We start from the raw sequence: 12985 nt of genomic DNA, 5'->3' as shown, positions 1-12985 counted from the left end.
AGATTAACTTACCATTTTTGATTTCCCTTCTAGTAGGTAGGTAGAGTTTCCTAATATTTGGAGGTTTTGGAGAAGACAGCAATCCATCTGGTACTTGCAATATCTCTAGCAGCTGCATTTTGCCACCTTCACTAGGCTTGCAAATCAATACTCAGATTCCCTACACTGTGGCTTCATTTTCAGGAGTACAGAGCATACCCTTTCTGCTATCAGAGGGTACAGATGATCGAAATCTTTAAATGTGTCTCATTTGTGTGGCTAAATCTATTTTCAATGGATTTAAATACTTGCATAGTTTATTGCATTTCAACAAGCAGTCCTGCTTTTCACTGCATCTCCTGGGTTTGGACTGGCAGCTCTGAATTAAAGTGCATGGCTCCTCATCTATTCAGTTTGTACCATTTCCATCACTTCCACATTTGTCATTTAGCAGCTGCTGTAACATTTAGAGTGTTATCTCAGGAGCGGTGACATTATAGGGTTTTTTCCCCTAGTGATTTGTATATCATTTAAATCATTCTATGAAATTATTTAATTCAAATCGTTCTTTGAATGAAAAATACAGTAAGAATATTAAAATAATAAGATTTGCTGAGCAATACCAGACTTCAGCTCTTTCCAACATTAGCTTTCTCAACTTTTGCTTCCATTTTTGTATAAGGCAGTTTATAGCTCTTCATAATTAACAGGGGGGAAAGAACCACTAACAAGAAGACAAGCTGCGATTGAGTGCTTGTTGACTAAATGACTTCACAAGCAGTAAATAATTTCATACTCTCAGGTCTCTTTTGATACCCTGCTGATTAGTAGTCATGGTTTTGCCCTCAGATTTTGAGCTTAAAATGTGAAAGTTCAGCCGAGACTAAGACATTGTGTACAGGCTGATAAAAGGGTTATTTTAATATAAGGTTGCTCTGATGATATAGTAAATGACTATGGATAAATGAACAAGAATCTGAAAGTGTGCTCTATGGCTGGATATAAAGTAGTAATAACTTGTATTCTTTCTGCATTACTTGTTGGAGAGCCTTTCACACAGCTGATTTTCCAGGTCAAAATATTATGGAAGTAAATGTGTCCTCAGTATGTAAATTTCCAGAACTACTTTACTACTCTTCTTAATTTGATACTGCCTTGTGAAAGAAATAAGCCATTTCTCTCCATAGTAGTACCACCCTGGGCCTTATCCTCAGCCCCATGATTACAGGCTGTGCAGCTTTTACTTTCTTCTCTTCTTGTTTCGCAATTACACAATCGTTTCAGCAGCCTGTGGAGTTAGTGATATGTGGTGGCAGACAAACCCAACTGAAACACATTTGCAGATTTTTCCCATTCCTAAGTTCAGGAAAAGGCGCGTGGGTGAATCCAAGAATCAGGAATCTAAGGGTGAAATTATTTCCAGGTCACAAAATAACCAAGTAACACTAGTGGTGTCAGTGAAAACTGAAGTCTCAGATTTGTTTCCACTTTTGGTGTTTAAATATTTTTTGTTGAGATCTTCTTTTGCACCAAGGATATAGTTATTGTCTTTCTAGAAGCATACATGAAGGAAAACCTCTGCTGCAGTATACAAATGAAGGTAATTTATGTGTGATGATAGATTTGCAGTCATTACAAAGCAGCAGTCTGTAAAACTGATGAGTTGACAGCCTTTTCATGCCTTCTTGACTATTGGATTATCTTCTAATATTCTTACTCTCAGTTAATAAATACTTGAACAGCCATGATTTTCAGCAGTTTTAAAAAATGCATTTTAACTTAATAATAACTATTTCAGCAATTTAAAATACTTTTGACAGGAATTATAGGGTTTGTATGAAAATGTTTAACCGTCTCAGTAAGAATATGTGAAAGTAATTGCAACCGATTGTTGTTACAGCAAAGTAAATCACCCCTTATCCGTCTGACTTAATCTGATTTCTTTTGTGCTTGCATTTGCATTTTTAATGAATAAAGCCATGTGTAGAGATCATTATCATGTCCCAGCTGAGTGGTAACTCGCTAACCTGCAGCAGCTCACTTGTTTCCAATCAGCTGATCATACCTCCCAAAATGGAATTTTAACAATCCTCCTTTTTTCCACATCTGAAGTACTGAGTGATCAGGTAAGCAAAATCACAGCTCACAGGAAGCTACATTTTTTTCCATGGTCTTTTCCAACAGCAACTAGTACATTCTTAATTGTAAAGGTAAAGCTGAATTTCCTATCTTTATAATTAAATGAATAAATATAGATTTCAAAGCTGACACACACTAAATTTAAGTGATGAAAAGATTCATTTTGATTCATGTACAAGTAACACATCATTTATCTTTAATGATATTTATATTTCATCATCCACTTGTGTGTTGTTTCTCAGATTTGGAGGTCATGTCTTTCTTACCACAAGTTGTGGCCTTCACTACATGGCAATACAGCGCCTCCTTAACTGAAATCACTTCTAAGTCAGTTTTGGTAAATCCATGCAGTCATTTATAGGTGAACGATCCCTTCAGCTTTACAGCCTTGATTATTTATGGTCCTGTGTGTTCTGTTTTCATCAACTCAGTAATATCTTGTACTTGCGCTGTGCAGGCTTTGCAGCAGTCTGAATGACAACACTAAAAAATAACTGAATCCTTAGTCCTTTGATAAGCATCTCTGGGCTTATCAAATTTTAGTGGGTTCAGGTGGTGATGTCCCTAGCTTCATCCCCACTGCCTCACCCCCCCTGCTTCTGGTTCACGCATCACAGTGGAGCTATTACAAGCAGATTTATGCTGTGCCAGATCATAATGCTGCATACAAAACCACAGATAAGGGGGAGTTTGCAACAAGAGTCTGCTAAACAGGAACTTACCTGCAGAACAGGAATTTTCAGTAAAACGATGGGACACACTCTTAGTAACAACAGTGCATAAACCAGTGCATTTAATCAGCTTCCTTTATTAGATGGCCACCCTTTCCCTGTCTAGGGTTCTTGTAAGCCAATATAATCATTTTGAGGACCCAGACTATTATGTTTCAGTATTTAGGAGTGGCAGCTGAATATCTTTGACTCCTAATTGGTGGCAAGTCCCTAACAATTACATTACTGACAAAACTGCTGATGTGTGACACTTAGTAGTGTACACAAATGAAGAAAAGTATATAATTCCATGAATGTGGTAAAAATCAGGAAAGTAAAATTTGTTGCCTAAAAATACGCCTAAGTTGTGGTAAACGTGCTGGCTATGTTCTTGCGTGTAGCTGAGTATGTGGTCCTTTGGAGCAAATTGCGCAGATTGTCCATATTGTGAGATGTTTCATTGACAATGTTTAGAGTAAAAGGGAAGGAAGAATGAGAGGAAGAATTTTCTGTTCAGGACATGCATTTTTAGAGGCATTGCTTGTTTCCTAACTGTTAACAGTTCATTCAATAACTTTACTGCCCCGAGAGTGAAAGGAACAGGGTCATTTACAGAAGACTTATGTCATTGTGGGCAAAATGCAGAAGGTATTGTTCATCAACAGAAAATTTATGGTTAACTTAGTAAGAGAAGCCCAGACATCAAAGTAAATCCATATTCCAAAAGGAACTAGATGACCAGACAGAATGTTAATTCCCCTTGTGAAACACATTCCTGAAAGTGAGGTCAGTGTCCAGTAAAAACAAATACCCAGTCTCCAGTTTCAGTCTGTTTACGACACTTAATTCTGAATAGTTATTGGACATACAGGTAAGTCCCAGCAGAGATATCTGTAACCAAAATTCAAATCCATTTCACTGAAACATGTTACAAATACACTTCATTCATAGTGTGAAACCTGACAGTAAGTTCCACTAGTCAGGTCTTTGACTGGTTTTGAGATGTTTTCCAATATTAAGCACTGAGAAGGGGGGAGGGGATGTTGCCATTTTAGAGCTGGAGTTCCCATAGTGGCTATAGATTGGGACCCACTCTTGCCTTAGCACTCCTGGAAGGAAAGCAACTTTGCAATCCTCTGGTCTTGACTTGCAACTCACTAAAAGGGGTTTAAAACCATCGGATTGCAGATCTGCTGCCTAGTGTAGCAGGAAACTAGCCTCCAAAGCATTATAGCATCACTGTTGTCCTGCTGCCTGAAAGCTTTAATGACGAACCAGGATCCCACTCTACAAAGGCCTGCAACGAGGCAAAAGGGCTTCTCCTTCAGGGAGCTCAAAGTCTGACTGTGCAAGTGTGGCACTATGTTCACAGGCTGTGCTGCGCACAAGGTATAGAAGTGGCTCCTCTACTAGTAGCACTGGGATCACAACAGGGAGTCTTGGAAGGCTGGTACAAATTCAGCTGTCAGCAGGCAGACTTGCTGCTGTGAATTTACTGTGTGTTTATTACTTTTCATTTCTCTGTATGCAAAAATACACATAAGTTCTTGATGTATTCAGTTATTAAAAAAAAAAGGCAAACAATTTACAGATCTTGATAAATTTGCCCTGTCTTGTATCACATAACTTTCATTTGCTAGGTGCATTTGAGTAGGGTGTTTAATTGCAACACAGATCTATAAATGGATTAGGTTTGAAAGAATCCAAATTAACTGCTGTGCCTCTTTTTATAGCTTTTTTTTTAAGTATCTGTCAGAATAAAGAAGCTTTTTCTTCCTTAGACGTTTCCAGTTTCATTTTGAATATCAGTTAATTCCAAATATCATGCCTTAAGATGAACTATTACACTATTAGGAATTGTCATTAATTAAATGTTTATCACTCTAGATGGTTCTCAAGTGCGAATAAAATAACATAAAAGCTGCACTTCTTTGATGCAACCAGGCTGTTCTGCTTGCTGAGGTGAAGCTGAAGGTGGTCCTACTAACCCTGTGCCCTGTGCCAGTTAAGCTACTCACAATTAAGTGATTTAATTTTTTGTAACAATTTCCTTCACCGAAGTTTGACTACTTTGACATAAAATGTAGTGTTTGATCATGGAGTTAGTTACACAAATGGCTGTTAGAGAAAAAATAAGAGGAAAGTGGTAGCTTGCCTCACACCAAACCTTGGTGGTTTTATGAAGAGATGGTGAAAGTAGGAACTTTCCTTATCTAAATAAAATTATGTTGACTATAGGAAGGATTTGAGTTCTGGACTGTCCCAGTCTGGTGATCTGCCCAACAGGCCCCCGACTCCTCCAGGGAAAATGGTTCTAAATCCAGTCTTTATTTCCTTTAACATTCCCCTTTACATGAATGGAAGATTTTCCAATTCTTTTGTTTAAACACACAAGATTGGAATAAAAGGTTGTGCTCAGTATTGCAGCAAAAAAAAGGATACCTGTTTGCTGCAGAAGAAATCTGTTCCTTTTGCTTAGGCTAAAATTATTTTCTGCCTTCTATCCATCAAAGAAGGCAGCTTCCTTCTATCCATTAAGAAACCCATTCTGAACACAACTTACCTATCCTTGCCTTACAGAACTACAGGATTGCATTTGTGCTCAACAATAGTCTCTGAAGTCCTGGTTCCCCTAGGATCAGGAGAGCTACTCCTACTGGAGTTAACTGAAGCTAAAATACTACCTATAATCTAGGATCTAGGATATAGATGTGTGTGCATGACTCAGATACAATAGGGATTTTAGCAATGTTTTGGGGTTGGTTTAACTGTGAAATTTACAATGTAAAAGATTTTGCTTAAGTACTTGGATTTAATGTGTTTGGGTGTTCTTTCAGGTTATACTCTTGAAATAGTATTGTAATACTGAAATGACAATAAAGTAAGGTATATCTAATGGTATTTGGCTGAAGTATCTGGCTTTTTGAACTGTGAAAATGAGTAGAAACATGATCAGGGAATTACTGGTCTTTTGTTTGTTTTATTTTGAAAATACTTTTATAAATAGAAAATATTTTACATTTCTGTAATGAAAATAAATGAACCATTTATTTTTTCAAGTTCAGTTAGTGATTTTACCGAATCTGTTTTTCAGCCACTGCAAGATAAATGTTATACATATTTTGGTTCTTGGAGAGGGTTAGGGCATATTAGCCCTTTGGGAAACTTATGTTTTGAAGTATAAACAAGGCCCCTGTAAATGGGAACTAGTTTTCTCTCAGGTTTTATAACACTGTTACATGCATTTTGGCCTTTGTTTTGATTGCATGTGACAGCTATCCTTTAACTACATATTACTGTGACAAACTCAAAGCATGGGAGATTGCTGAGAGACTCAGATTTTTGCATCTTACAGCCCTGTTTTGTCCCAGGTGGCATACTACATCACTCAATTTATGAACTGGCAACATTCTTTTCTATCACTGTCTTACTATCTGAAAAAAAAAAAAAAAGGTATTTTGGGCCAGAAAAACTGAAGCTTAGCATAATGAATAAAAAGTGAAAAAAAAAAAGTATTTTTTAATCAGTGGACCGTTTGGTGACTCCAAAAGAATATTTTAGAACTAATACGATATATTAAAATCATAAAGTACAGCTGTTGGGTTGAAAATACTTAAATGAACTCTTAATGTTGATTTAGCTGCCTTGTGAAGATAGTCTCTCACACTAACAAATGAGAAAGAAAAACACAGATGAGAACAAAAGAAGTGCATTCAACAAGAAATACTACATATATCAAATAAATAAGTTTGTTTGGAGAAATACCTCCATAATATAAAACATGATATATAAATGGGAATAGAATATCTAAATTCTGTTATTTATAAAATTGTAATTCAGGTGTAGACAAGATTTTAGACTAGTTTCCTAAGGAGGTATCAGCCTATCATGCTGTTTGGTTAATTAAAATCAAACTTCAAGTGGGAGTGGATGCCTCAGAGATTCTCAAAATTCTCAGGAATTAGACTGAAATGGCAATGCAGAGGTAAAAAAAAAGAAAAAAAAAAGTCTGTTCCATTTTTTCCCATGAGAAAACTAGAATTTAGTTCTACGCTATTTATCAGGTTGCTTCCAGTTTGAAAAAATGTTTTGGAAATAACATTTCAGTTGTCCTTTTCTAAGATAATACAACCAAATAATTTAAATCAATTTTGTTAAAAAACATGATATAGTAATATTCTTTTCCATTATAGATAAATATTAGGATATTATTAGTACAAACAGAAGGAAGGTGTCTGGTTAATAGCATAATCAATGGTTAGGGTTTTAATTTATAGTTCCTTTTCTTCAATGCTCTCCCCCATCCCACTGGGATGCAAATGTCTGTGTGATCTTTAGCTGCCTGCTGGGTTAAATTATGACACCCGCTTAAGAAGTCCTTCAAGCATAGAACAAGGTGAGAAGAAGTAGATAATCCAGGTAGAGAGAGCAGTTTCCATATTCTCACTCCCTGACAAATCCTTCCAGACTGTCTTCATGCTAGCAGTACCAAATATATATACCCATGTGTGGTCTGAATTGCGCCTTTTCTCTTCCCTCCTATACTTCCAAATCTGAGACCATTCAGACCAGATCGTTGTTCTACTTACATTGGACTTTTGTAGTGCCAGATCACATCAATGCTTTCATCAAGCACAATGCAATTTTTGATTCCTCTGTGGCAGACACAGTAGTTGGTAGAGCAGCACAGCACTCACTGTTTGTGAGAGAAGCCATGAGGCTCTGCCAGGTCATTATTAGTGCAGAGCTTCATAGGGTCATCTGTTGTTGGGATATTCCTCTGAATATTGTCAAAGAGAGATTATTTATTGCTGTAAATATATGCTGGGTAATCTGCATATACTTTTGTTTCCCTTGCCATTCTGAGCCTTTCGTGAGTATTACCAAATGGTTGAATAGACAGACATGACAGCAGACACACTTTCTTGTAAGCTATGCATCAAGCAAGAAGAAAGGAAAAGCTGACAAATGGTTTCTGCAGATGCTCTTAAGGATCACCTTTCTTTTCTGGCTCATGTAACAATGTATGATAAGCTATGCACCAAGCAAGAAGAAAGGAAAAGCTAACAAATGGTTTCTGCAGATGCTCTTAAGGATCACCTTTCTTTCCTGACTCTCGTAACAATGTATGAGTATACCCTCTGTTAGGAGGGACTACAGATCCTGAAGCACACTGATTACTGGTAGTTTGTCTTTCTAGGAAGAAGTGAGCTGGCATGTTCATTTCAGATGTATTAGGAAAGCAACATTCAATACATTGCCACTCAATTAACTTCTTCCTTTATTGCTAATTTTTATTTGACTGAGGGTTCATTGCATATCTCATACATTCTGCTCTATATGACCCTCACCTGTCTATGCCATATCCAGTATCCTCACATTTTTAGCAGCTTTAATTTTTGATTGAAAAATATCATTACAGAAATCAACAGCAAATGAAGAACTGAAACTTTAGATCATTATGAGTGTTTTGCTTATATGCTACCAGAAAAAAGCTTGTGTTTCAAGATGTTTGAAAGTGACACAGCACTTCTCCCCTACTTTCATTGAATTTTTCCAAGACATTTTGTCTTTGCAACAGAAAATACTTTGATTTGCAAAACTGAATTATATGGCAAATGTTAAATGGATTAAAAGCTGGCTCACTGACAAACTGAAAAATGTGGTGTTAATGCACAGATATAAATGACAGGGATGTGTCTAGCAAGGTCTGCTTGGAATCAGTTCTTGGGTCAATAGCACTTAACATTTCTATCAACAGTCTAGACAGTGATATAAACCAACTTCAGTAAAGCTTGAACATGACAGAGATTGTTGAGTTAGTAAATAATACGGTAGATAATTGCGAAAGCTAATAAAATGTATTTTAATATTGCCAAACACCAGTCTCTTGTGTGGGATAGGAGACTCTATGTAGTTGTAAAGTTGTAAGTTAAAGGATATATTATCAAAGATAATTAGGTCTACTTAAGCTCTTTGTACAGTGTCATGGAAGGAAACAGCACTAATGCAATAATGTATGTATTAAATTGTCGCTGCATGCTGTATTGATTAAAATGCTTCTAGATTGCCAAGTTAAATTTTGGTGTCCAGTCTTAAGGAAAATAAGGAAATGGGACATAAGGAAGACATAGGGATGCACAGGACCTGGAGATCAGGTTTTAAATCACATGTAGCTTTAAGAAGTTCAGCTGAGTTTACCATTATGTGCGGGTACTTGGGCATGAAAAATTTGTTTGTACATATGGGACAAGGAACACTTTCAGTATCGTTGATAAAGGCACAGCAAAATTCAGTGACCAGAAAATTAAATTAAAGGGGAAATGCAGCCTTTAATTAACTTGCAATTTGCTAGCTTCGAGGGTTAGTAAATAGTGGAACAGCTGATGTGGGGAGGTGATAGTCTTATCAGTGCTAGACATCTCTTAAAAAAAGAGAGAGGGAAAGACAGAGTGCTCCTGCTAAAAGATGCACTGTGATCCAGCTGCTGGAGGGAACTGCACGTTGGTCATGAATACCTGGTTGGAAAAGCAAGCAGGGTGGTTATGGCTGTTGGTGGGATCTGTTAATTTTATGATTTCCTTTTTACAGCTCATGTGCTGCAAAGATAAGTCAAGGCTTATGTGTTCTGTCTTCAGTCTAAAATATACATTATTTAAACAGTTGCCTAGAGGGGTCACAAAGAAATTACTTTCCCTTCTATACACAAGACCTGATTGTTTGTTCTTTGCTGTCTTCTGATCTAAAAAGCATTCGAGACTGAAAGTCAGGTTATGGACAGGTTGATCCAGGCCTCTTTGCTCTAAAGGGATCCCCTTTCATAGATGTTCTTTGATATGACTCATGGCCACCACTGTGGGAAGGGACCTTGCATAGCCTGGATGAGCAAGCAGTAGTCCAGCTGAAATCCTTGAGCTCTTTTCTTGCCTCAAGTACCACAAAACTGTGAAACCAGTCTTGAACATAGCCAGTCTTGAACTTGCTTTGCTAGTGGGGCAGGGGTTTCTGTAGAAGAATCTTTTTTACAGCTGGTGGAAAAAATTACAAAAGCTTTCAGGCAAAGAATCACCTTTTAGATCTGAAATAGCACCACAGACTTTAAAACAAAAATATAGAGGAATTACTCTCAGCCTAATTGGATATATTAATAAGTTAGACTATCTAAGAGAAACAGTAGTGAACTGGGGAAAGTATGAGATAAAAATGTTATTATTACCATGAGAATGACATGAGCAGGTAATCTATATTTTTGCAACATGGTGGTATCAGTTGGGGTAGGGGTTATAGAAGAAGGAGGTTGTACTATGAATGATAAAACTTATTTTTACTATCTACTATCCATATTTTTAATATTTGCTGAAATTACAAACTTCAGTAGGCTCCTTTTCAGAAGGTACCCTCCACTGTGTATCATTCTAGAGGTCAAAGGTAGAAAGATCATTTAAACATTGTACCACTGAAGCCTATTTCTTTTTGCCTTTAGTAGTTTGTCAGCATGAATTCATTCTGATATTTAGTGGTTGTTTCATTTCACCTGTGTAGTTTACAAATCACTTGCATCAGATGAAGCATATTGTGGTGTGGGAAATGAATGAAGCCATATATTGTGGGGCTTGGGAATATTGGCCAATCTGCTTTTCTTATGTGTGATCGTTCTTGATGGCTATCAGTCCATAGAGAATTTGCTTCCAATTATAGGTTTTGCTGTGGTGGAGGTAGCATGCACCTCAGGGAGCCAGGTTCTGTAATAGAAAACATTTTCTGTCCATTTTCCCCTTTAATGCATAAGCAATATGCAAAATGAACAGTGCTTTGCTTATCCATATGCCACTAGGTTTTACCAAGGAATTATTTGCTAGTTTGTGTCTCGTACTTGCAGTTTATCAGAATTCCTCTTACTTAACAGCTTTAACATATTTAGCTGCACCTTATTTGGAGCTGTTAATTTATAAAGGATGCATTTTATCATGATATATATAGTGTTCAGCTTACTGTTTTTATGGATGTAATAGATTTAAATTGTACAGTTATATTATTGCTTTCAGGAGTGTGATACTGTGCTTGCCTAGAAGCAGAAAAAGCCACTTTTAGTTTGAGATTGGAATTAAAAGTTTATTGATGGTCACTTCTACCAGAAATGCTGGAAAAAAATATCAAAAACTTTTAATTTGTTTTATTCTATTGGTTATTTTTGTTTGTTATGAGGGTTTTGTTTTTTTTTTTTTTTAAGTCATATTTAACGATTATATTAATTATGAACCTTTTCTGTCAGGAATATCAGCCTTGTAACACCAATGCTTGTCCAGAGTTAAAAAAGACAACTCCTTGGACGCCTTGGACCCCAGTCAATATTTCAGACAACGGTGGCCACTATGAACAACGCTTCCGATACACCTGCAAAGCGCGCTTGCCTGACCCAAATTTGCTAGAGGTGGGAAGGCAAAGGATTGAAATGCGTTATTGTTCCAGTGATGGCACAAGTGGATGCTCGACAGATGGTAAGCAAAGCTAAAGTGGCCGAATGATGCCTCCTGCTAGCAAGGTATCTGCAATTCCATTTTCAGCAGAGAGTGGAAGTTTTTGCTTGCTGATGTTTTGTGTTAACAGAACTGATAATGAATAATAGGACATAGTGATTCACAAGAGGGAATCTATATTTCTTCTGAATGTAGTTTCATCATTCAGACTAATCAAATTTCTTTTACACTAGTTATGAGATTTGCCAGGTAATTTTACTCTTATTTACAATAATCTGTGAGCCATTACATAGCAGCCCAGTTCTTGGAGGACTCTTTCACCTCCTTATACTCTCAGCTTTTTACTGGGGGAGAGCTTGTGCAACATTAAGGTATTTGATAAATATTTAGCTAGAATATGTAGTATTGATGCTGAGAACTTTCCGCTCAGTAATTCTGAAATGGCAACTGTAAGATTCATGCAGGTGTTTAAATAAGGAGTTTATGAACTAGATAGTTTCTGTTATAAAAGTTTATGTTGTGCTATTGCTAGTGATTTAAAGTTCTGTTTATTTCTGAGATGGAAAGCTGAACTCCTTCAAAATCTTTTCAACTTTAGATGACTTTAAATTGGAATTATTTTTCTTCAGAATTTTTTTCTTTCCCTATCAGTAATACATAGTTTTGAAAAAAATGTATATATGTATATATATATAAAAAGACTAGAACTTCTGACACTCTAATTTTATTAATGCATTTCATTAATTATCCAAGTTTAATTATGTAACAGCATTTCAAGTATTATATTTTAGTTCTATAATCTCATGAAATGCTAGTTTTAATTATTATATTTTAAAATTTATAAATCTGCTTTCACTTATGAAGCTTTTTGTATCTTCACTGCACCCCGGTTAGCTGAAAAAAATGTGTAACTGAAGGCGTTTGGCTTATCTCAAGCCACAAAGACAGAAAGATTTCTGAGTCCTTGGCCTTTCTCATTCTCAGTATTTCTTTTCAGACCTACTCTTGTGAAAATCAGTGTTAAGCATTTCCTGTCTGTGCTGCCTGTGGGCTTACATGGCAAGGTTTTGGTAGCAGGGGGGCTGCAGGGGTGCCTTCGGTGAGAAGATGCTGGAAGCTTCCCCCATACCCTTCATCGTGATTGATGATCAACCTTTATTGATTCACTTGACATCTGTGTCTTTTTGGATAGGGCAAGATGTTAGTAATTTTTTAAGGAAATGCATACTGAAGAACTGTGTGAAATAATAATAAAACAAAACCTCTGATACTCCAGATGAGATTTAGTTTCATACTCTATGTCTTTCCCATTGCAAGTAATCTACAGTCTCCAATGTTTTGGTTTTTTGGGTGTGAATAGCAAGGCAGATTTTGGCAAGGAGCAACTCCTGTAACAAGTGTTCCTGCTATTCTCCTGTTTTCATGCAAATTAAGTTTCAAACTACTGTTTAGCAGAGATGTTACTCTGCTAGGATTACTTGTATAAGCTGTCTTTCTTGTCCTAAATAAGACTTTTGGGTGGTGTTGCTGCTTTTATGCTGTCTTTCATCATTTTGACATTTATGACACCGTTTTAAAATTTCATGAGATTAAATGAGAAAGAGAATATTTTCACCACTGTATATTATAGAATTAGGATAGTTATCACAGTTAGAATCTACAACTCGATTTACAGAAGAA

The 12985-nt window shown here is 36.5% G+C and overlaps 1 protein-coding gene across 7 annotated transcripts in view; it reads left to right on the top strand.

Annotated features, from left to right (window-relative positions):
* The window catches only part of SEMA5A (semaphorin 5A), an 831366-nt gene that overhangs the window by 272585 nt on the left and 545796 nt on the right, over positions 1-12985 (top strand). For all 7 annotated transcript variants that reach the window (XR_009742648.1, XR_009742649.1, XM_061449193.1 and 4 more), the window contains one exon: positions 11101-11326. Coding sequence is in view for 5 of the 7 variants with exons in the window: in XM_061449193.1 (XP_061305177.1) it covers positions 11101-11326 (226 nt within the window). In the remaining 2 variants the exon portion in view is untranslated. The remainder of the gene's footprint in view (positions 1-11100; positions 11327-12985) is intronic.

This window comes from Pezoporus flaviventris, unplaced genomic scaffold (assembly GCF_033815535.1).
Source record: "Pezoporus flaviventris isolate CSIRO_AGI_PZ_B2104156 unplaced genomic scaffold, CSIRO_AGI_Pfla_v1 ptg000007l, whole genome shotgun sequence".
Lineage (NCBI taxonomy): Eukaryota > Metazoa > Chordata > Aves > Psittaciformes > Psittacidae > Pezoporus > Pezoporus flaviventris.
Note: the sequence above shows the minus strand (reverse complement) of the source record. Positions and strands in the feature narration are given on the sequence as shown.